The 26,195-nt window shown below is 35.6% G+C and overlaps 1 protein-coding gene across 2 annotated transcripts in view; it reads left to right on the top strand.

Moving 5' to 3' along the window:
• Positions 1–5,690: 5,690 nt before the first annotated feature.
• Positions 5,691–26,195, top strand: part of LOC126890500 (juvenile hormone esterase-like) — a gene marked incomplete at its 3' end in the record, with an annotated part of 56,103 nt that continues 35,598 nt past the window's right edge. The window contains 5 exon segments of one of the 2 annotated variants that reach the window (XM_050659483.1): positions 5,691–5,763; positions 6,864–6,983; positions 7,447–7,578; positions 15,372–15,702; positions 20,027–20,223. In XM_050659483.1, the coding sequence (XP_050515440.1) occupies positions 5,695–5,763; positions 6,864–6,983; positions 7,447–7,578; positions 15,372–15,702; positions 20,027–20,223 (849 nt within the window). 2 annotated transcript variants of the gene reach the window in all.

The raw sequence follows: 26,195 nt of genomic DNA, 5'->3' as shown, positions 1-26,195 counted from the left end.
GACACAAGTATCAGGTTATCAGTAGTTATATTCCAAGTCAAAAAATCTAAGTGTCCGACAAAAATGTTGGGTCAAATCCAAAGTAGGACAAAACATTTAATTTTTATTAATAAACTGTCTTTTGAACCTTACTGGGTTCGTGCAACCCTTACCTTTAAAACCATTTTTCCGACAACATTAGTAGGTTATAAGTAATTATATTCTTAATTAAAAAATCAAAGTGTCGGACAAAAATATTGGGGCAACTCGACAGTCGGACAAAAAATTTATTTTTATTAGTAAAGTATACTTTCACATTATGCTGGGTTCGTGCATCCCTTATCTTTACAACCATTTTTCCGACAAAAGTAGTAGGTTACAAGTAATTATATTCTTAAACAAAATATATAATTGTCTGACAAAAATGTTGGGGCAAACGAACAGAAAACTTAATTCTTTTAGGCTATCGACGAGGAGGTATTATCAAAAAAAAATTTTAAAACATGTGTTTCTCGGTTACTTTTGAATCGATTTAGCTGAAAATTGGTACACACACTTAGTAAAGCATTTAAAAGGGTATGACGTAGACCGGAACCCAAAATTTTCTTAAAAAATTTTCCGACAAGAGGGAAAATTTTAGAAAAATTTTGATCTGATAATTTGTGTACATACTCCTTGAACAACGACAAACATCGTTCTGTAGTTTTTTTTTCTCGAAATAAAAAAGAATTTCCGACACAAGTATCAGGTTATAAGTAGTTATATTCCAAATCAAAAAATCTAAGTGTCCGACAAAAATATTTGGTCAAATCCAAAGTAGGACAAAAAATTTAATTTTTATTAATAAACTGTCTTTTGAACCTTACTGGGTTCGTGCAACCCTTACCTTTAAAACCATTTTTCCGACAACATTAGTAGGTTATAAGTAATTATATTCTTAATTAAAAAATCAAAGTGTCGGACAAAAATATTGGGGCAACTCGACAGTCGGACAAAAAATTTATTTTTATTAGTAAAGTATACTTTCACATTATGCTGGGTTCGTGCATCCCTTATCTTTACAACCATTTTTCCGACAAAAGTAGTAGGTTACAAGTAATTATATTCTTAAACAAAATATATAATTGTCTGACAAAAATGTTGGGGCAAACGAACAGAAAACTTAATTCTTTTAGGCTATCGACGAGGAGGTATTATCAAAAAAAAATTTTAAAACATGTGTTTCTCGGTTACTTTTGAATCGATTTAGCTGAAAATTGGTACACACACTTAGTAAAGCATTTAAAAGGGTATGACGTAGACCGGAACCCAAAATTTTCTTAAAAAATTTTCCGACAAGAGGGAAAATTTTAGAAAAATTTTGATCTGATAATTTGTGTACATACTCCTTGAACAACGACAAACATCGTTCTGTAGTTTTTTTTTCTCGAAATAAAAAAGAATTTCCGACACAAGTATCAGGTTATAAGTAGTTATATTCCAAATCAAAAAATCTAAGTGTCCGACAAAAATATTTGGTCAAATCCAAAGTAGGACAAAAAATTTAATTTTTATTAATAAACTGTCTTTTGAACCTTACTGGGTTCGTGCAACCCTTACCTTTAAAACCATTTTTCCGACAACATTAGTAGGTTATAAGTAATTATATTCTTAATCAAAAAATCGAAGTGTCGGACAAAAATATTGGGGCAACTCGACAGTCGGACAAAAAATTTATTTTTATTAGTAAAGTATACTTTCAAATTATGCTGGGTTCGTGCATCCCTTATCTTTACAACCATTTTTCCGACAAAAGTAGTAGGTTACAAGTAATTATATTCTTAAACAAAAAATATAATTGTCTGACAAAAATGTTGGGGCAAACTAACAGAAATCTTAATTCTTTTAGGCTATCGACGAAGAGGTATTATCAAAAAAAAATTTAAAACAGTGTTTCTCGGTTACTTTTGAATCGATTTAGCTAAAAATTGGTACACACGCTAAGTACTACACTTAAAAGGGCATGACAAAGAATTGTACACAAAATTTTCCAAAAAGATTTTTCGACAAGAGGGAAAATTTCGGAAATTTTTTTTAAAATTTTAGAATGTTCTCTACAAGGCGGAACCCGACATCCGACGCCCTGAAGGGCACTAAGGATTATGAGAAAGAAGAAGAAGAAGGAATGTTCTCTACGTTACGTCCTTATAAATATTATAAGGTGTATTTCTACAAATTTTCAGTTTGATCTATGTAGAACTAACCGAGAAAAATTGTTTATAGTTCGCTTTGGTCTCCTTGATGCTTATTATTTTTTTATATCCCAGAGAACGGCTGTTCCCGTACATGCGACACTATATTATACAAGAAATTTTCGATTTTCTAAATGTGACTGAATTGAAAAAATTGGGCCAAATCCAATCTTAAAATATAGGAAAAGAGATATAGATCAACCATCCATTTTGGTCCAAGGGTGTGGATTTTACGTCCCATTTAGAGTCTGTTTTTCGTTCTCGTCCCCAAAACTCCCAAAAATTTAGAAAATTTAAGTCCGACTTTACAGCTTCCTTTAGTACTGAACATTACCTTTCCAAAGCATGTTTATACCTTTCCAAAGCATGTTTAATTTTGAAAATTCTTCTCTTCTTCTTCTTCTTCTTCTTCTTCTTCCTTTTATATAGACATTACTCTGTCTGTTTTTCAATGTGCCTCCAGTAAGTTGTCATTCCACCTTTTTCGTGGTCTTCCCACTGATCGTCTTCCTATTGGGGAACCTTCTCTGACCGTCCTTACTACTCTATTTGTTGTCATTCGGCTTATGTGGTCGTTGCATTCTACTCTTCTGCTTTTCACCCCATAGGCGTAACCAGGGGGTGGTTTTGGGGGTTATAACCCCCCTTTTGGATGTACTTTGAGCTCTATACGCTTAACACAATTATTATTCCATACCCCCAGAGACCTTCAAGTAGACGTAACTCCCCCTTAGGTCATCCTGGTTACACCTCTGTTTCACCCAGTTATTAATGTTGTCCACCTTGCATCTCCTTCATATATCTGCACTTCTAGCTCTATCCCACAGCGTCTTACCATCGATTTTTCGCAATGTTTTCATCTCTGCTGTTTCTATAGCATTCTTTTTGTCCTTTCTGTATCAGGTTGTGTTTCTGCCGCGTATGTCATTATTGGTCTGATGACTCTTTTGTAAATTCTGCCTTTCACTTCTTTTCTGATGTTTTTATTTCTCTATATTGTTTCATTCAGGCAACCTGCGGCTCTGTTTGCTTTATTCACTTGATCTTCCACTTTTGTTTCGAGCTTTCCGTAGCTGCATAGTGTGATGCCTAGATATTTAAACTCCATGACTTGTTCTATTATTTGACCCTCCAGCTCTAATTTACACCTTATTAGATCTGCTGTTATAACCATGAATTTAGTCTTTTTTAGGGAAATTTACATGTTAAATTTTCTAGCGGTTATATTAAATTCGTGCAGCAAACGTTGTAAATCATCTTCACTTTGAGAGATTAGTATTGCGTCGTCTGCATAGCAGATTATTTTAAGTGGTTTTTCTCCCATTTGGTATTCTTTTTTTGTTCTTACTTTTTTTATTATTTCGTCCATGATCAGGTTGAACAACAGAGGACTCAGGGAATCTCCCTGTCTTATCCCATTGTAATTTTGAAAATTGTATATACCATTCAAAAGTTACCGATCTCAGAAATTTTATTCAATTTCTATTTAAAAAGGGAAAAATGTTTTTTCTCAAAGTTCGCATCACCCCGTGGAATATTCTAGCATCTATAAAATACTAAAATTAAAACCTAACTATAGCCTCATTCCTTCTCAACATTCAGTTTTTTCATTCATTCGTTTATGTTGGATAATAAAAAAGTTAAGGACTTTAATAACTAGCCATGTTTTTCATAGACAAAGTGTGTTTTTAAATGGCAAACTTTAAGGAGTAATTGTGCATGACTAAATAAAGTCAGTTTGCTTTACGAGAAAAACGTATGTCCACAAATGCATCGTTTCCGAGATAGGGGGTGTTGAAGTTTTTCTGACAAACTGACGATTTATTTATTGCTTTAAAACCAGTTGAGATATGCAAATGAAATTTGGTGGGTTTTAAGAGGTAGTTATTGCACATTTTTAACTACAGTTAAGAATTTAATATTCACCATTGGCGCGCATACGGGTAATATGAGCCGAAAAATACGTAATTTAATATGAAGTCAAAAATGTATAAAAATTAATTTTTTTAAAATTGTACCAAAACGCCCCATTATTTTTGTCCGACAAGTGATCCAATATGCATTACACATGTAAAAAAACAGTACAAAATAAAAATAACATCTGTGGTAATAAATAAAAAAATTTCAGAAGATTGACATTTTCGGCGGGTCCGACTGCGCATATGCCCCGTGAAAATTGTCCGACAAGGTTACCACATTATTGTAAAAAGGTTTTATGGTAGATAGCGTTAAAATTATCCATGTGGTAATAAATTTATTATTTTCATAAATTTTAAGTTATTTTTCGGGTGTAACTTCAATGATATTATGCTAAAAATGATGGTGTATCGCATATTTAAAATGCGTTTATCTCGAAAACGGTTGAGTTTAGGAAGATGAAAGAAGTATACCTTTATTAAGTAAAACTAATAGGAAAATAAAAATTTTAATGTCAAAATTATACAGAGTGAGGGATAAAAAAAATTGAACGTAATAAATGAGTGCTGAAAGGCATATGTGGCGCCCTCTGGGCAATGCATAATTTTTGGTAAGGAATTTAGATTTCTCGACCCAAGAAACCCCCAAATATAAAATTTCATGTTGTTATCTCATACCTATCAGGAAATATTAAATAATAAATAAAAAAAAAGTTTAACTTTGACACCCTGTATCTCGGCTATTATAAACTTTGTACTAAGGTAAGTTAGCTTAAATCGGCCTATTTTAACCTCAGGAACCTGAGGTTAAGCTATGGCCCATTCTTTACCAAACACCCTGTATGCATAAAAATTACTTCTTCTTTTAATTGTACCAAAACGCCCTATTATTTTTGTCCGACAAGTGATCCAATATGCATTACACATGTAAAAGAACAGTACAAAATAAAAATGACATCTGTGGTAATAAATAAAAAATTTTCAGGAAATTGACATCTTCGGTGCGTCCGACTGCGCATATGCCCCGTGAAAATTGTCCGACAAGGTTACCACATTATTGTAAAAAGGTTTTATGATAGATACCGTTAAAATTACCGATGTGGTAATAAATTTATTATTTTCATAAATTTGACATATTTAGCGTGTCCGACGCGTCATATGCCCCAATATTTTTGTCCGACAAAATTGTTTTCGTTGTTTATATGATAAAATCCATTGATTAAAATAGAATGACCAATGTGGTAATAAATTTTTTTCTTGCATAAAATTGACAACTTCGTCACCGCTTGACAGACAAACGCCCCACTACCATAATGCGCCAAGCTCAAAATTTGTCCGACTCCACCCAAATAACAAGTACAAAAAGTTTCAACGGTGTGGTCATAAATAATAATTGTATATGCGGGCCCAAGGCCTATTAGTAATTTATACAAATAAATATTAAACGAAATGTTAACGCTCTACAAAAATATACTTTAATTTATTGTGCATGCACTTGTTATGGGCCTGATATAGATATGCAGACATATATAAAAAATATAACTCTACTACAATGTAACAGTGCAAAAATGTTTGTGAAACACATATTATTTGTTGTAAATTTCTTAGCGCTAATGTTTCTTGAAGTTTCCTCAGATGTTAGTAAAATTATTTTCTTTATTTTTATGACTTGGACATAAAAGATATAGTTTTATAAACATGTGGAATATTTAATCTTAAAATAGTTTGTTCAACTATATAGTAATTAGCGCGCTATTTACCGGAAAAATAGCACGAAAGATGGAAGAAAACGTATTAAGTTGTGAGATAAAGAGAAATGACACTAGTCGAGTTGGGAAATTTAGCGATGTTAACCTATACATTTATATTATATGGATTGTTTTTCACCTTTAGACGTATCGCACGAGTTTGGAAACTACCACTGTCACAGTGACAGTTTTAGTTGACATACTCCTCTGATACGTGTAAAGGTGGGAAACAGTCAATATAATGTAAATTTATAGGTTAATATCGCTAAATGGCCCAGCTCGACTAGTTTCATTTCTTTTTATCTCACAACTGAATACGTTTTCCATCTTTTGTGCCATTTTGCCGGTTATTAGCGCGCTCATCACTGTATAATGCGTTCACTTTAGTGCATTATATTTTTTTGTATTTCCTAGTTCTGATCTCAAAAAAGAATCGTGAATATTAATTTTTTTTTCTTATTATTTCCAAACTCACACCTGTTAAAGAAAGGTAATGAAGCGCTGTGACCTTTCTCGCTACAGTGGTACTACAGCTCAAATAGGCCTTGGTCTGAGATCGGTGCCTCTTTGAACAGTTGGCCAAATTCATGGTTGTACTTGGATCTCCATACTCCATTTCGTTAATAGATCCAAATATCTTCTTTAGGACTTTTCTTTCAAAGACTTCCACCTTTTTAATATTATCTGTCATCATCCATATCTCGCATCCATGACATACTGATCCATATTGGTCTGATGGAGTTTTGTAGATCCTGTTCTTCGATCTGTATGGTAACGCATGGGCGAATGAAAAATGGACGATTCAGTTCAGTCTTCTTATAATTCCCTCTGATGACGGGTAGACCCAGAAATACGTGTAAGAGAGTCTTGAATGGAATCTAAATGCTAATAAACGCTAATCCTACTAATGCTTTCCAAGCATTAGTAGTATTAGTGGAGTATACTTATTCCCAGCATCACTCTGAATATTTTTTATATTATTATTACAGAATGTTCAAGTAACCACAAATGAAGGTACCATCTTAGGAAAGACTTCGTTATCAGAAAAAAATCATAAGATGTATATGTTCCATGGTATACCATATGCAGAACCACCTAAAAGATTCGAGGTGATTCACTTATCGATTAACTGGAATAACGCAAAATGTCGCCTGTCAAAGTTTTCAATGTGTCTTAAATGTATTCAATTTTTTTCGAATCCTGAGAAAACCAATAAGTATTTTTAAAAAATTTAAACGCAGAATGCAAGATTACATTATTACCGAGGGCCAAAAGTCACTTATAATAAATAAAAAGTTTCTTTTCACACTAAACATTACTCTAAATTTTCTCTTTTATTTTCACCCCTGTAGCTTATTAAAATAAATATTATAGAAGTTTTCAGGGACTTTCGGTCCTCAGTAATAATGTAATCTTTCATTCTGCGTATAAATTTTTCAAAATAATTATTAGTTTTCTCAAGATTTGAAAAAAAAAATAATACGTTTAAAACGCATTGAACATTTTGACAGGCGACATTTTGCACCTATTCCCTTAAAACTAAACTTTTTTTTAATATTCAATTTTTTCCAGCTGTCTGTTGCAAAATCCAATTGGACTGGTGTTTTGGACTGTACAAGAGAAAGGGCACAATGTGTGCAAGGTAGAGGCATAATAGTGCAAGGTTCGGAAGACTGTCTATTTTTAAACGTAGCTAGTCCAAATGTAAGTAGAAATATTGTTTATTAATAATTTGTTAACCAAATTTTAAAAATCATTAACATGGTAAGAATTTAGGTTTACAGGCTATTTAGTATACATAGTGACCAAACGAAAAGGAAACAGTGGCATTATCAGGAACTACGTCAACATTTTCCAAAAACCCAGCGACAGTGATTATTTTACTTCGCCTCAATATTTCTATCACACTGAACAATTACCCCAATATTTTTTAATAGCAATGGGGGTCAAATAAGATAACGATTGAAATTCCTTGCAATTCCCTCCTAGTCTTTAAATTTTAAATTCGTTCCAGTACTTTATCTGATTTATTAAAAAAATTCCTTTTTAAATTAACATTTTTAGCTGGTTACTTGTTTATTAGTTGACCAAATGCTGACATTGATGACCTCCGATGCCATACAATGATAAAAACTTGTTTGAAACGTTCTTCTACATTCCAAAGTATTTGTGGAGTGATTCGTTGGCATCATTTGACAATTCGTTGACGTAAATCTTCTAGAGATATAAGTAATGTAATCGAATACTATTTACGTGTCTCCATGAGAAAATCCAGGGAAGACAAATCTGGTAACCGAGAAGACCATCCGATACTGCCTCTTCCTTCAATCCAGTGGAATGACAAATTTTGCTCAAGTATTGACGAACAAGTATAACATAACGCGAAGGAACACCGCCTTTCTAATAATCAAGTGATCCGAATCTGAAATAACCAATATGGCTGGTAAATTGCAAATCATGATCTTCATGGCAAAAATGTGTTTAATGCTTGTCATTCACCCGATCACCTTCCCAAGTTTGGTACGCCCTTTCCAAGAAGTAACACTCCATAGCACTATGCCGCCACAATCAAAATTAACGCTCTTTATGGGGTTACGACTGGCATACCAACTCTTCTGTAGACGAAGTTTTGTCAATCATGCTTCCATATAGTAAACGGTATGCCAGTTCTACCGTCATTCCAGATTTAGCCATACAGCTCACACTCCCTCTAAGAGGAAAATTAACTCATCCCAGATACCTACGGTATCAAAAGGATTGAGCTCTGGTGGGACTCTTTTCGTGTTATCGAGCCCTAGGTGAATTGATATGCAGGTGTATTTCCCAAAAATTTTTGTACAAATCAGGCCGTTGTAAGTACCCTCATTCCCTGTGGGAGTTTTTTGCCAGTACCCTCATATTATAAGTACCCTCATCCAGATTTAGCCATACGGCCCGCACTCCCTCTAAGGGGAAAATTCACTCATCCCAGATACCTAGGGTATCAAAAGGATTGAGCTCTGGTGGGACTATTTCCGTGTTATCGAGCCCTAGGTGACTTGGTACGCCGGAGTATCTCCCAAAAATTTTCGCACGCATCTGGAGGTCGAGAGTAGTACAGCTTTCTGCATAGTCTTGTAAAGATATTCATTTAGACCCAGCTTTTTGATGTTTTCTATGAGGTTCTTTGGAATGACTCCAGTAGTAGAAAGAATAATAGGTATTGTCTGGGTACTTTCCATTCTCCATTGTCTCCTTATTTGTATTTCGAGATCTCTCTATTTGGCGATCTTTTCGTTGTGCTTAACACGCAGATTATTGTTGTTAGGTATCGCCACCTCTATTAATGTTGTTTGCCTAGTACGTTTATTAACTAGTACGACATCCAGTCTATTGTGTGCCACTGTTTGGTCTGTGAGCGATTCCAGTATAGCTTGTAGTTGTCGTTTTCAAGCATTCTATCAGGGACCTATTGATAATAAGGAAGATGGTCGAGTCCAAGTTTGTTAGCTAGTTCTTGGTGGAGAATATTTCCTACTGAGTCGTGGTGTTCTTTATAATCAGTTCCGACAAACGCCTGGCAGCGCCCCGTAAGATGCTGGATGGATTATTGGGCTTGACATCCATATCGGCATTTGTCGTTTTGGACCTGAGGATCTTTTACAATGTACTTCAGGTAATTTCTAGTTAGAATAACCTGATCATGAATGGCAAGTAGGAAACTTTCTGTCTCGGGGAACATCTTTCCTGATACCAACCAATAGTTCGACGCTCTACTGTCGACATATTTTTGGTTGACCTCATTCAGATGCCGTCCATGCAGTGGTTTACCCATCCAGGTGCGCATTTTTTCGTCCTGAAATAGTTGGTTTATGTGCATTTCTTGTTCCCTCAGTTTAAGCGGCGTTGAGTCATCTACTGCGCAGATTGCACGATGTAAAATAGATGATTCAGCCTGTGCCTGAAAATAAGTTCTTAAGTTAGCCACTTGTTTATCCAATTGCTCACCTATGTCCATGAGTCCTCTTCCTCCTAGATACCGCGGTAATGTTGTTCTCTCTACTGCACTGCGAGGATGATGGTTGTGTGCCTTTGTGAGAAGTGTTCTTGCTTTCCGCTGAAGACTTTCTATATCGGTTTTTGACCATTTGATAATACCAAATGAGTAGCTAAGCGCGGAAGAGGCGTACGTGTTTAATGCCTTAAACAAATTTTTACTATTGAGATATGGCCGATTAAGCTGTCTTACCCTTCGTACAAATTCAGAAGTTAGTTCGTTATTCATTTGTTTATGGTCAATTTTCCGCGCTTGCTTTTTTCACCGAGATATTTATACATGTCATTTTCACCCATGGCCTCAATGTTCTGGCCATTTTGCATATCGAAACCACCGGGCTGAACCTGTCCTCAGACTATATTTAAGATACGGCACTTGTCTAGACCGAAGTGCATACTAATATCATTAGAGAAGGTTTCTACAGTTTTTAACATCTGATCTAGGTGTTTTCGAGTTGAAGCCATTAGTTTTAAATCACCCAAATACCAAAAATGATTAAGCTCCGCTACAACAGTATTGTTATTTTTGATGCTAAAGCCTGAGTCAGTGGAATTCAGTAGCTGAGATAGTGGTACCCTCATTCAGATTTAGCCATACGGCTCACACTCCCTCTAAGGGGAAAATTTAAGGACTCATCCCAGATACCTACGGTATCAAAAGCATCGAGCTCTGGTGGGACTCTTTCCATGTTATCTAGCCCTAGGTGACTTGGTATGCAGGTGTATCTCCCAAAAATTTTCGTACACATCTGGCCGTTGCGAGTAGTACAGTACAGCTTTCTGCATAGTCTTGTAAAGATGTTCATTTAGTAGATGATGTACCCTCATTATTATTATTTTTATTATTATATCTCGCTTATATGTTGGGATGTAAGGGATAGTGATGCGCAACGTATAGCCTCTCCTATCCAAATGTCAACCTCACCTGCCCGTGTAATGGTCTTGATACTGACCTTTCGGTGCATCCTGCCAGATAACAAACGAGGCTCTGACGTCCGAGCGATTGCCGGTATAAGCAATCCCCCCACTTACTGGCCAACGGCTTCGGGCGGATGAGCTGATAAGTGGAAGGGCACCTTTTTGTCCTGAGATTGATAAATCGGTCTCGAAGGCGGATGAACCTAATAACAACGTAACGGTCAACGGCATAAAGATGCAGAAGGCAACGGGGAACCACTGCATTAAAGACTCGGAGAGTACCCCTAGTACAATTAGCATGACTACGACAAATCATAGAAACGATATTACTGATCATGGAACTCGGATACCAAGATCCGGCAGAGAAGGACAATCACAAGACGGCAAGGCCTTCTCGGTCGCCAGCAGAAGAAATCCTTGCCAATATAGTGTAAAGATAAACCTCACGATCTGCACATGGAACGTTAAAACATTATACGAGGCAGGTAAGACTCATAATGCAATCAAGGAGATGGATAGACTATCAGTAGACATAATGGGAATAAGTGAAATGAGATGGACGAACTCTGGGCAATGTAAAATTAATGATCATCACATATATTATTCAGGTAACCCTAATGGAAGACACGAAAATGGGGTAGGTATAATCTTAAATCAAGAAACTGCCAGACATGTTAAAAATTTTGTACCTATATCGGAAAGAATACTCCTCCTTCAACTTAATACCTACCCAATTACAACTAACATTATCCAGGTATATGCCCCTACAGCTGACAAATCGGACGAGATAATTGAAGCATTTTATAATGAACTATCCAACACCTTAAAATGCCTCCCCAAAAAGGATTTAACCTTGATTATGGGTGATCTAAATGCCAAGATTGGTAGGGGAAAATCGGGAGAATTTATAGGGCAATTTGGACTTGGAGAAAGAAATGAGCAAGAAGACCGACTGGGTGAATTTGTGGCGGAAGAAGAGTTTGTGATTACTAGCACTTACTTCAAACTCCCTTACAGAAGAGTATATACATGGAAATCACCTCAAGACACTCCAGGCCGCATAGTGAGAAATCAAATAGATTACATCATGATTAATAAAAGATTCCGTAACAGCATAACATCAGTCAAGACATACCCAGGAGCTGATATCAAGTCAGACCATAACCCACTGATTGGCAAAATTAAGCTCAGGCTAAAGAAGGTTAGACGTAGTGTCAATCCAAAATTCGACATAAGGCTATTAAAAGACCAAAACACAGAACAGAGTGTAAAACGGTATATACAGAACAACTTGAATACCGTTATTCAATCGGATGTAATGGACCAGGAGATAGAAAAGTTGCATACAGTTTCACAAGACATACGTGAGAAATTCCTCAAACCACCAAAAATAAAGAAGAAATCGTGGATGACAAACGAGATTTTAGATATGATGGAAGAGAGGCGAAAGTCCAAAGATCAGGACATGTCATTATACAAAAGAATAGATAAAGATATCAAAAAAGCAATTAGAATAGCTAAGGATACACGACTAAGAGAACAGTGTGCGGAAATCCAGCAATTGCAACATAAACACGATTCATTCAATATGCACAAAAAAGTTAAAGAAGCTGCAGGCTTATACAAACCTAGAAGAGTTGGGTGTTTGGCAGATAACCAAGGCAAACCACTGTTAAGTGTGGAAGAAAAACTAGACACGTGGAAGAAATATGTGGAAGTAACTTTTGCAGATGAAAGGCAGAATACCATTGAAGACATTGAATGCCAAACAGGACCCCCGATTACCATTGAAGAAGTCACGTCAGCTATTAAAACAACTAAAGATGGTAAAGCTGTAGGGCCTGACCAGTTTTATGTAGAATTCCTAAAACTTATGGATGAACAAGGAATAAAATGGATAACAACCGTATTCAACAAAATATACGTAACTGGAAAAATACCCCAAAGCTGGTTAAAGTCGACCTTCGTAACTTTACCCAAAAAAGTAAATGCCAAAACATGTGAAGACTACAGAACAATTAGCCTAATGAGCCACTTACTCAAAACGTTTCTGAAGGTGATACATGGCAGAATATATAAAAAATGCGAACAACAGATATCATGGACGCAGTTTGGATTCCGCGATGCCTTAGGCACCCGAGAGGCTCTATTCGCTGTCCAAGTGCTTATGCAAAGATGCAGGGATGTTGACTGTGAAGTGTATATTTGTTTTATCGACTACAAAAAGGCGTTTGATAGAGTAAAACATGATAAACTCATAAACATCTTGAAAGAAGCGGGAGTAGATGATAGAGACTTGAGAATCATATATAATTTGTATTACAACCAAACTGCCAATATTAAAGTGGAAGACCAATTAACAGAGGCAGTCTCCATAGATAGAGGAGTGAGGCAAGGATGCATCCTGTCCCCGGTGCTGTTTAATATATACTCTGAATGTATCTTCGAGCAAGCGCTGGGAGAACTACAGGAAGGCGTATTAGTCAACGGAGTGCGTCTGAACAACATTAGATATGCCGACGACGCTGTAGTTTTTGCAGACAGTCTAGATGGTTTGCAAAGAATAATGTCGCGCATATCAGATATAAGTAGAGAATACGGACTTGATCTCAATACGAAAAAAACAAAGTATATGGTAGTCAGTAAGCGCGAAATATTAAATACACAGCTTTTGGTTAACCAACAACTAATTGACAGGGTCGACAGCTACGCATACCTTGGTACCAACATAAACAGCCAGTGGGACCACTCAAGTGAAATAAAACAACGCATAGGAAAAGCGAGATCAGCGTTCATAATGATGAAGTCTCTTTTCAGAAGCCACGATTTACCTCTTGCTACCAAAATCTCTATCATCAGATGCTATGTATTTTCTACGTTATTATACGGAGTAGAGGCCTGGACACTTTCCGAGGCTTCTTTGAGAAAACTCGAGGCATTTGAGATGTGGTGTTACAGGCGCATTTTGAGAATTTCGTGGGTGGATCGTGTGACTAATATTGAGGTTCTACGTAGAATAGGCAAGGAATGCGAGATTATTAACATAATCAAAGAGCGCAAACTAGAATATCTTGGCCATGTTATGAGGAATGAACAGAGATATGGCTTGTTGCAACTCATTCTTCAAGGCAAGGTATTTGGAAAGAGAGGACCAGGGAGAAGAAGAATATCTTGGCTTCAAAACCTGAGAAAGTGGTTTAATACATCGACAACCGGACTATTCAGAATAGCAGCAAGCAAAGTTAGGATAGCCATGCTGGTCGCCAACATCCGGAACGGATAGGCACCTTAAGAAGAAGAAGATATGTAGCGTTCTTCGCCTTTCGGTTCCCAGTATCCAGCTTCGTCGGTTATTCCATTCGCCAGGGTGAAGATTCCTTTTCGACATTGCCTTCTGAATGCTGCCTAGCCATGATTGTTTCGGCCTTCCTCTCTTCCTTCTTTCCCTTGGTGCCCATAAGAATTTGTTTTGGCAGTCTGTCATCGTACATTCTTTCTACATGACCATACCATATTATTACCCTCATTATAGAGCATTAGTTATTTTTGGTGGATGCATAGACGTATGGAGTGGTATAAAAGATATACCGAGCTTGTGGTAGTGATTGGGTGAATGAGAGATGACATGTCGATTAAAACTATTTTAGAAGATCATGTCTTGTCATTTGCCAGCAATATTGGATATGGCAGTTTCGTGCTAATGCATGATAACTCAGTATTAGGGTAATGAGTACTTACGTTGATGTGATTCAATTTATAAATTATACTAGTCACCATATAGCTCATATCAGACTTTAATTCTGTCAAGCATTTATATGACCCTTTAAAACATCGCATTAAAAAAGAAACCCTATTCCTATGACACTGGGGGTTAAGTATTGCAGCACAAAAAATGTCACTCCAGATACAGCTTCAAGTGCTTTAAAGCGTTGTCTTAATTAACCCCCTTTGCTCTTAAAATATATTAGGGTGATTATTACCCTACTTTAAGTGTTAAAGTAAAATAATGGGAAATATCGAAAAACTCTGTCCTCCTTTAATCAAAAAAACCTGCCTGTGGGTTTATCAAATATATTGTCGTGGTTGCTTATAACAAAATGTCATATTCCTGGGTATCGGTCTTAAGAACAGGAAAAGAAACTCATGGATTAGAGAAAAACAAAGGTGAACGATGTATCAAGACAGGTTGCAAAACTTAAATGAATCTTCACCGGCTACACTCTGTGGCAAAAAGATGAAAGATGGAATGAGCGAATTCTACCGAGCGACCATGGGAACAGAAAATAAAAAGGGGAAGACTACAGATGAGATGGACGGGTGACCTTAAGAGAACGGCAGGGAATGACTGGATGCAGTTCGCCCAGAATAGAAACCAATGGAGATTAACGGGGAAGGCCTATTCCCAGAAATGGTCATTTAAGGCTAATTAGATAGACAAATAGTTCCTTGAAGTGTATCTCTTTCTTTTTCGTCAAACCTCCCTGTGTATAACTGATAAATAATGTAAAAATATGTACGTAGTCAGGGATAATTGCATTCTACAGCTAAATGGAACAGCTCCCGTTATGGTGTTTATTCATGGGGGTACCTTCAAGAATGGAACTGGATCGTTAATAACAAATTCCCCCGAACTATTCTTGGAAGAAGGTCTAGTGGTAGTAGGTATTGAGTACCGAGTAGGCGTATTTGGATTTTTAAGTACCGGAGATCTGACCTGTCCAGGAAACTGGGGTCTAAAAGACCAAACTCTTGCTCTACAATGGGTCCAACGGAATATAGCTAATTTTGGAGGGGATCCTAAACGCGTAACAATTTGGGGACAAAGTGCCGGTGCAGTATCTGTTTCTCTACATTTAACTTCTAAAAGGTCTAAAGGTAAATTTTATATATTATATAATAAAAGACCATTCTATATAATTCTGTAAGATTTAATTTACTTCTTAACATCTGCTTCTTCTTCTTCGTCTTCTTCTTCTTCTTCTTCTTCTTCTTCTTCTTCTTTTTCTTCTTCTTCTTCTTCTTGTAATAGGACTATGTCCTGTTTCTTCTGTTACAGTCTTTGCTGCGATCCGGAGCTTCAACTCTCGTACCATCGTCTTCCTATGGGTCGCTTGGTGTTGGGCTTTTGTGTTTTCGCCCAATGCGACATACGTTCAGGGTCCATCCGATCTACGTGGTCTCCCCACGTGCGTCGTCGCGCTCCTGTCCATCTCACTACGTCTTGAACGCCTAGCTCTCTCAATGTGTCTTCGTTTCGTATTCTATCTCTGAGTGTGATACCTCTTATGGATCTTAGGGTTTTCATCTCTATTGTTCTCATTATTTGTTTGGTCTTTGTTGTCTCGGCCCTTGTCTCAGCTGCGTATGTCAGTACGGGTCTAACACATGTCTTATAAATACGGACTTTGCTTTCGGTGCTCATATATTTATTCCGCCAGATTATATCGTTCAGGAAACCAGATATTCTCGCTGCTGTCGTTGCCTGCTGTTTTGATTCTTGCCACAGATGCCTGTTGCTAGATATTTCCACACCTAAGTATCTACAATCCATTACCTCTTTGATTATATGGTCGTCCACTACTAATAACATATTTCCTCCATTTTTTACGGTTTCATCTCTTTGTCACTCCTCTTCTCTCCAATATCCTTTCGGTTTCTTCATCTTATGTCTGTCTTTGTCTTCCCTTTTTTCTGTGTTTCAAATTTTACGCATACCACACTCTTCTCACTGGTATAGTATCTTTTATCCGGTGTAATGATCCCACCAACTTAGCTGTCTCTGTTCCATAATCTGCAATGTGAATTGTTCAGTTCGTTCCTTATATCCGTGTTCCTTATTCTGTCCATTTTGGTAACACTTTTAACTCTTCTTAAAATCTCTATCTCTATATGGCCTGTACCTTGCTCTTTTGCCGTTGCCTTAGTACCCACAATTATCTTCCAAATTATCTAATTCTTCTAAAAAATCAGAACAGTACTATCTACTGCTTTGAAAACTTTCGTTTTTGTATTTTGGGATATTTTTCTTTTGTTTATAAATTTCTTGTTGATTGTGTGATACAGTTGTAGCGTTTCCTCTACTCTGCTACTGATTTCTGCTTCTAGAAGTCCTGTTTCTTCTATTATTACTCTTAGGTACGTAAAAATTTTAAAGTGTTCTATTTTTGTTCCTTCAATTTCTATATATTTCAATAACATAATCTCGCATGCAATAATAAAACAAGTGAAGAAAAAAAGAGGGTACAAAATGGGCAATAGAGAGATAAAAATAATCTGTTACGCTGATAACACCGTGTTAGTAGCATAGTGCGAAGACGACCTACAAAGGTTATTGCACGAGATCAACATTAACGCAAAAGAAATGGATATGAAAACATCAGCCCAAAAAACAAAAAGCTAATTGGAGTTAGACAATCAAATTATACAACAAGTAATGACTTTCAAATATCTGCGAATTAATCTATTAGCCGACAACAATATCGAAGAAGAGGTAAAAGACCAAATAATTAAAGCCAGTAGAACGGCCGGATGCCTAAACGACACAATTTGGAAAAACAAACACCTAAGATTGGAAACAAAGGCCCGAATATATAAGTCATTTATTAGGCCAGTTACGACTTACACAGCCGAAACAAGACCAGATACAAGCAAAACACGAAGACATCTGGAAACCAATGAAATGAAGATTTTAAGAAGGATTTCTGGAAAAGGACTACAGGATAGGGTAAGAAGTGAGGAAATCAGACGCATATGTGGGGTAGACAATATAAATACCTGGGTAAAAAACAGAAAAGAAGAGTGGAGTGAGCACATAAGCAGGATGTCTGAATCAAGGATAGTAAGAATAGCCAGGGACAAGTCACCGTTAGGCAGGAGAAGTATAGGACGCCCAAGGAAAAGATGGAATGACAACTTAGGGGCAGAATGAAAGGCACAGTTGAAGAAAAACAGGCAGTACTGCCTACATAAAAGAAGAAGAAGAAGAAGAATTTTTATATTATTTTCTTCTCTAGTTTCTCCTATTTGCATAACTTTTATTTTGCTGATAATTATCTTCATTCCGATTTCAGTAAGTACATACTTCTTTCAAGTAAATACAAGTAAATAATACAAGTAAATACCGCAATATGGACTTGAAAGCTGGACATTGAAGTAAGAACACATAAATAGGCTACAGTCCTTTGAAATGTGGTGATACAGGAGTATGCTTAGAATAGCATGGACACAGAAAAAAACTAACAAGGAAGTATTGCGAGAAATGGACAAAGAATACCTACGAAATTATAAACATAATAAAAATAAGAAAGTTACAATATCTGGGACACGTAATGATGGGACAGTGATATGAAATGCTAAGACTGATAATACAGAGAAAGATAAGAGGCGGAAGGAGTATAGGATGAAGAAGAGTGTCATGGTTAAGAATTTAAGGGACTGGTTTAATTGCAGTTCTATAGAACTCTTCAGAGCAGCAGTAGATAGAGTAAAGATAGTGATGATGATATCTAGCCTCCGATTGAAAGACGGCACTTGAAGAAGAAGAAGAAGAAAAAGAAGAAGGAGTATCTGATGTTGAATTGTGACTAATTACAACATTGTTGTTCTCATTGTTGTATATTTTTTGTATGTCTTGGGGCTTATTCTCCATTCCTTTTTCTTTTAAGTGTTTTTCATATCTTGTGTATTAGTTCTTTATCGAAGGATTTTTCTAGGTCAAAAAATGCAAAGGTTAGCTTTTTAAGGTTAAAATATAAAAACATTGTTTTTTACGGGTCTACCCCAAAATCCCGACAGCCAAAATCCCGACAGGCACAATCCCGACGGCCAGAATCCCGACAGGCCAGAATCCCGACAGGTTTGATAAGTTTATTTTTAACATAATATAATTACATTTATTTCTTGTTTTTAATTTTTTGTTACTAAACAAAATGATTTTCTATTAAAAGTATTAACAAAAGTCGGAATTTTTACTTATGCGAGGATTGTTGCGTGTCGGGATTCTGGCGTGTCGGTGTTTTGGCCGTCGGGATTTTGGCTGTCGGGATTTTGGCTGTCGGGATTTTGGGCGGCACCGCTTTTTTATATATAAACTAAATTATGTGGTTCCTAGGGGGTAGGCGCAAAATTTCGGCTCCTATGCTTTTTAAATGTAGGTAATTCCTTTTTTTTTCGAATACTGAGAAAACTAAAAGTATTTCTGAAAAATTTAAACGCAGAATGAAAGAATATGTTATTACCGAGAGCCGAAAGTCTCTGAAAACTTCTATAATGTTTATTTTAATAGGTTACAGGGATAAAAAAAAGAGAAAATTTAGTGTGATTTTTAATTTCAAATATCTGATTCATAAGAAACTTCTTGTTTATTTTAAGCGATTTTTGGCCCTCAGTAAGAATGCAACCTTTCATTTTGCGTTGAAATTTTCCAAAAATATTTTTATTAATTTTTTCTATATTAAAAAAACGAATGAATTTAAAAAGCATTGGAGCCGAAATTTTGGGACTACGCCCTTAAGATGAAACAGTAGCGATCAACAGGTAGCAAAAACGCGTTCCAAGGTTGCGGCTGTAATTTTGAATATTTTTTCGAGATATTTGGCACACGTATTCGTAATATAATAGAGAATGGTGGTACAGAGCCCAATTTGAAAAATATATTAATATCTGGAAATTACTCTGTAATTAAATACAATGTTAAAAAAACGAGCCTGTACCGCCATTAAAAAGAACAAAAAAAATACACTTTCTTCAAATAAACTTTTTTATCGGATGCCTAGATTTTGTGTGATTTTGGAACTACTAAAATTTTTTATTTCATTAGTAGTTCCAAAATGACACAAAATCTAGGCATCGGATAAAAAAGTTTATTTGAAGGAAGTGTATTTTTTTTTCTTCTTAATGGCGGTACAGGCTCGTTTTTTCAATACTGTATTTAATTACAGAGTAATTTCCACATAATAATATATTTTTCAAATTGGGCTCTGTACCGCCTATTCTTGGGCTCTATTCTTTATTATATTACGAATACGTGTGCCAAATATCTCGAAAAAATATTCAAAATTACAGCCGCAATCTTGGAACGCGTTTTCGCTATCTGTTGATCGCTACTGTTTCACCTTAAAGAAATTCATTATGGATAATTATGTAAATGTATGTCATGTAAGTAACGACTAATCACTGTCAAGTTCTACTTATCTTTTAGGACTATTTAGAGGAGCTATTATGAACAGTGGAGTTTCTTTGTGTTTATGGGGATTATCGAGAACGGGTAATGAACTGGCTCATAATATAGGAACCAAGTTGGGTGTAGGATCCGCAAATTCGAGCCAGTTAATAGAAAATTTAAAAAAAGTTGATTATGTTAGTATACAAAGTGTTTCAGATTTGTTGTCAGTTGAGGTAAATATGATATTTTTGTCACAATAATTGTATTGATTGTAATACTATTATATATGTTATAGTCAAAGCCCGAATTTCAGGCACTCCTAGGTTTGACTAGGCAATCCTCAGGTCTGACTGACGGTCTTAGTCAAAGCCCGAAATAAATTAGAGTTTCGGCCTTTGACTAGTCAAACCTAGGAGAGACTAAGTTGGTCAGGCAAAGGACGAAAATTAATTTTATGAAATCGGGGTTTGACTAGTCAAACCCCGATATAGCTTAAAATATCGTAATTTATTAGATTTGGTTTAATAAGACGTCATTTTTTAATTTTATTGTTTATTATTTTCATATTGTCGTAATTAAAATAAAAAAAATTAGTGGTTATTCTCACATGTTGAGACAGTATGGCATTTAGATTTGCACAATACGTTAGACCTTTTTACACTTACATAATTTTGAAGAGCATTTCTTATTGCAGTAGCATTTTATAAAGCCTTGTAATCCAAATTGAGAATATTTTGTACTAATTTCTCTTAGAGACAGCTTAACGTCTGAAACATCTTCGAAATTAAGAAAATTCTCTTAGCATTCTCTTATTTGATTTCTTGAAAAAAGTGTGTTTATTGTTCCTTATTTCATACCAACTCTATATAAACCGTCAATTGTTTGCCAAAATATTTCGAGCATCTCCTTTGGCTGTATCAAAGCTAGGGATCGGTATTGTGACAATTTTTCCGATCGAAATTGGAGGATTTTTTTTCATTTAATGAATTGTTCCATATGATTACCCCTGGGCATAAATACCTTCAATCGCCTTTCCTTTATTTATTTTAATCTTTTCTGTGTGTGCACAACGCATGCATGTAACTTTCCTTTCAAAACCTTCATAGTATGCACCAAGTGTGCTGTCAGCGTATACAACATGTACCACCTGACTACAAATTATGCACGTTTGTGCGCCAGAGCTCTCTTTTTGGCAAATACAACAAACCACATCTGAAGAAGTAATCTGAATTGTTTGACCATTTTCTTCCTCTCCTAGTGACGACGCACGACGGTCCAGGGGCTTCGTTAGTATTGCAATATCTTCTTTCACAGTTGACGATAAAACAATTGATGGTTTATATAGAGTTGGTACGAAATAAGGAAAAATAAACATCCTTTTTCAAGAAATCAAATAAGATAATAAAAAGAGAATTTACTTAATTTCGAAGATGTTCCAGACGTTAAGCTGCCTCTAAGAGAAATTAGTACAAAAGTTTCTAAATTCGGAGGACAAGGCTTTATAAAATGCTACTGGAATAAGAAATGTAAAAGTACATGCATGCTTTGTGCACACACAGAAAAGATTAAAATAAATAAAGGAAAGGCGATTGAAGGTCTTTATGCCCAGGCTAATGCTAAGGAACAATTAAGTGAAAAAAAAATCCTCTAATTTCGATCGGAAAAACTGTTACAATACCGATCCCTAGCTTTGATACAGCCAAAGGAGATGCTCCAAATATTTGGATATCATACAAGATAAAACAATAATTGACGGTTTATATAGAGTTGGTACGAAATACGGAACAATAAATACACTTTTTTCAAGAAATCAAATAAGAGAATTTTCTTAATTTCGAAGATGTTCCAGACGTTAAGCTGCCTCTAAGAGAAATTAGTACAAAAGATTCTAAATTCGGAGGACAAGGCTTTATAAAATGCTACTGCAATAAAAAATGCTCTTCAAAATTATGTAAGTGTAAAAGGTCTAACGTATTGTGCAAATCTAAATGCCATAATGCCTCAACATGTGAGAATAAACACTAATTTTTTTATTTTATTTACGACAATATAAAAATAATAAACATTAAACCTAAATATAACCTAATTAGTCCTGTCGCCAGGGGGGGTACAACGGCCTCGTTAATTCAGATGGACTTACTCAAGTTTTTTTTATGTATTTTGACCCGAAGAACACGAATTTTTTGGGTAACAGTTGATCCGGATGTCGATAAGATTGTTATAGACCAAGAACTTGAGGAATCAAATAACAGCGATTTTTGGCAAAACAAAACAATATTTTGTATTTTTTGGGCCATTTTAAGTAAAAAATATTTCTACAAGTTTTTTCGTAGGATGCACAGTTTTCGAGATAAACGCGGTTGAACTTTAAAAAAATCGAAAAATTGCAATTTTTGAACCCGAATAACTTTTGATTAAAAAATAAAATAGCAAGTCTGCTTACCGCATTTGAAAGTTTAAGTCAAATTGTATCGGTTTTGATTATTTGCATTGGTAAAAATTTATTTTTTTATTGTTTAACAAAGCTATAAACACGTAGGGTTTCCCGTGCTTTTACATGCGTTTTAACGCATGTAACATAGAAATAGTCTTGATTGCACTAGTACCTATTCTACCTACTCGTTCGATTTTAAATGAGAAATCATAGAAACATCACTCACGCACTAGTTGTTTGTAGCTTTGTTTAACAATAACACAATAAATTTTTAGCAATGCAAATAATCAAAACCGACATAATTTGACTTGAACTTTCAAAGGCGCTAAGCAGAATTGCTATTTTATTTTTTAATCAAAAGTTATTCGGGTTTAAAAATTGCAGTTTTTCGATTTTTTGAAAGTTCAACCGCGTTTATCTCGAAAACTGTGCATCCTACTAAAAAACTTGTAGAAATATTTTTTGCTTAAAATGACCCAAAAAATACAAAATATTGTTTTGTTTTGCCAAAAATCGCTGTTATTTGATTCCTCAAGTTCTTGGTCTATAACAATCTTATCGACATCCGGATCAACTGTTACCCAAAAAATTCGTGTTCTACGGGTCAAAATACATAAAAAAAACTTGGGTAAGTCCATCTGAATTAACGAGGCCGTTGTACCCCCCCTGGCGACAGGACTAAATATAACAAATTAGGACATTTTAATAGCTGATCGGGGTTTGACTAGTCAAACCCCGATTTCATAAAATTAAATTTCGACCTTTGCCTGACCAACTTAGTCTCTCCTAGGTTTGACTAGTCAAAGGCCGAAACTCGAATTTATTTCGGGTTTTGACTAAGACCGTCAGTCAGACCTGAGGATTGCCTAGTCAAACCTAGGAGTGCCTGAAATTCGGGCTTTGACTATAACATATACAGTATAAAAAGTGGAAGACCTGATAAAAAAATACTAAAGTCCGTCTCACCTTGACTTTACAGTACAAGGAACATAAGCAATTCAATCCTTATGAGAGTTTTTGGCGCGGTGATGCCGATTTTATCAAAAAAAATAGGAATCGAACATTAGAGAGATTAAATTAAAACTGTTTTAGAAAGGCAATCTACCATTTTAGAATTCATATGCGTAATAACTATAGTATATCAAATAAACTTAACACATTGACGAACAGTTCGTCAAATGTATAAGCAAGTGTTGTATCACTTATATGTTCTTTTAGCGCTTATAGTGTAAGGAAACAATAAGTTTTATAACATTTTTTGTTGTTAACATGTGGACGGAGACCATGGATATCGTGTCACATTTCATAAGTATCAGTAGATATAATGTGACAAAAAAATCTACCGACTTTTTATCACAGCTCGTTATTTTAAAAATGTCGTCTATAGACGTTGTGTCACATTACATCAATGGATACGGCTGTAGACGTTCTGCCCGTCAACGTGTTAAACGCATATGAATCTTAAAATTGTACATTGCCTTTCTGAAACAGTTTTAACGTTATTTCTCTAATGTTCGATTACAAATTCTTTTTAATAAAATCGGCATCACGGCTAAAACTCTCATAAGGACTGCATTGTTTATGTTCCTTATACTGTAAAGTCAATAGGGAGTTTTTGTGCACACAAATACGTAAACGTAACGCATCTTTTTGACATTTACGCTTGCGCATTAATGGTTGAACTCCCGTATCTCGATACGTATTGCCTAAAGTAACGCTCTGATACGTACGTGAGAACGCATCCCTATCGAGACGAACGTCACCGAATGCATACGAGGATCTTGCCCGATTACCTACCAAATGAACATTTCATCAGCGTACTACCCGTTTATAAACATTTTAAGGTTATATTGGTTATTGGTTTAGTCTATTTGAGTAAAATTATTCTGTGTTTGTAATTGGAAATTGGAACTTCATAATAGATTTAAAATTTTATTGTTTTTAAGTTGTCTATTAATAAAGCAAAACAAACAAATCTTGTATTAATTTAAGAAATACAGTGATCACCACAATTAATAACTAGATAAACAAATGACCCAGTTTCAGTAAAATTTTCACTAGTAATACCACTAGAGGTCAAATTATTTCCGGAAATTTTTTTGAGATCATGAATATTTTGAAAATTTCCCGAGTCGCAGACGAGGGAAATTTTCTAAAAATATTCATGATCAAAAAAAAATTTCCGGATATTAATTTGACTTCGCGTGGTATTCGGTAAGCAACTTCGACTTAAGCAACCGCAACCTAAGCGTTAACCTCCGATGGCGCGCCACAAAATGCTATGTACTCTCTACGCTACTTTACGGAGTAGAAGGGTGGACGTTAACAGCAGCAACTATAAAGAAGTTAGCGGCTCTAGAAATGTGGCTGTATCGACACATACTGAGAATTCCTTGGACAGACAGAGTGACCAACACAGAGGTATTGAGACGAATGGGTAAAGAGTTGGAATTGTTAACAACTGTTAAAAGGAGGAAAGCGTCATACCTGGGCCATGTGTTCCGTAATGATAAGTACAGTCTGCTACAGCTTATCGTCGAAGGCAAGATTGAAGGTAGAAGAGGTTTGGGCAGGAAGAAGAAATCCTGGCTGAGAAACTTGAGAGAATGGTTCCAAACACCAGAAGCTGCGAACATAATACATGCGGCACAAAACAGAGAAACCTATCGTTTGATGGTCGCCAACCTTCGGTAGAAGACGGCACATAAAGAAGAAGAAGAATACCACTAGAGGTCAAATTATTTCCGGACATTTTTTTGAGATCATGAATATTTTGAAAATTTCCCGAGTCGCAGACGAGGGAAATTTTCTAAAAATATTCATGATCAAAAAAAAATTTCCGGATATTAATTTGACTTCGCGTGGTATTCGGTAAGAAAATTCCACACCAAATTTGCATTTGAAAATCCAAAGCTGCATGAACAGATTAATAGCGCGCCATAGCTTTGTCAGCAATTATTTAGGCTTTCAAATTCGTAATTTCTACTCATTGTAGTTGCATGGGAATACCATTTCAAGATAGAAAATAGTATATTCTTCAATTTTACATAAGTTTTGAGTAACTACAAGTGATAGAAAATGAATCAAAACTAAATTATGTAAACAAATAAAAACCAGTCTGTCAAAAATGTTCTGTTATTGTAAACATCAAAAAATTTCCACTATAATTCGCTGTTGGGTACCCCACGAGCAAAAAATTTCCGATAAAATACCTCCGTTGCCATGGTGATCTGTCAAAATAACGTATTTTGATTGGTTCAAAATTACAGGTGTGGAATTTTCACTAGTAATACCACTAGATTGTACACTTGGAGGTCACCACAGGACAAGTCTGGGTACATCGTTAGAAATCAGATAGACTTTATAACAATCAACAAACGATTCCGTAACGCAATAATATCAGCCAAAGCATATCCTGGAGCTGATATAAACTCTGACCATAATCCTCTTGTAGCCCAATTACGAGTCAGACTAAAAACCTTAATCCAGAAACAGAATAACAAAAGATTAGATATGGATCAACTTAGAAATCCCGAGATAAAAGTCAAGCTTACAAATAGCATTAATAGTAATGTTGCTTTAACAACAAATACGGATGATATTGAAAGAGACTGGATCAACTTAAGGGACGCTATATGCAACGGTGCGAAAGAAGTAATTGGTGACTACGAGCGGAAGAAGAAGAACGAATGGATGACAGATGAAATATTACACCTCATGGACAGAAGGAGGGAAAATAAGAATAATCCCGAACAATATAAAGAACTGGAT

The sequence above is a fragment of the Diabrotica virgifera genome, chromosome 8, assembly GCF_917563875.1.
Source record: "Diabrotica virgifera virgifera chromosome 8, PGI_DIABVI_V3a".
Classification (NCBI taxonomy): Eukaryota; Metazoa; Arthropoda; class Insecta; order Coleoptera; family Chrysomelidae; genus Diabrotica; species Diabrotica virgifera.
Note: the sequence above shows the minus strand (reverse complement) of the source record. Positions and strands in the feature narration are given on the sequence as shown.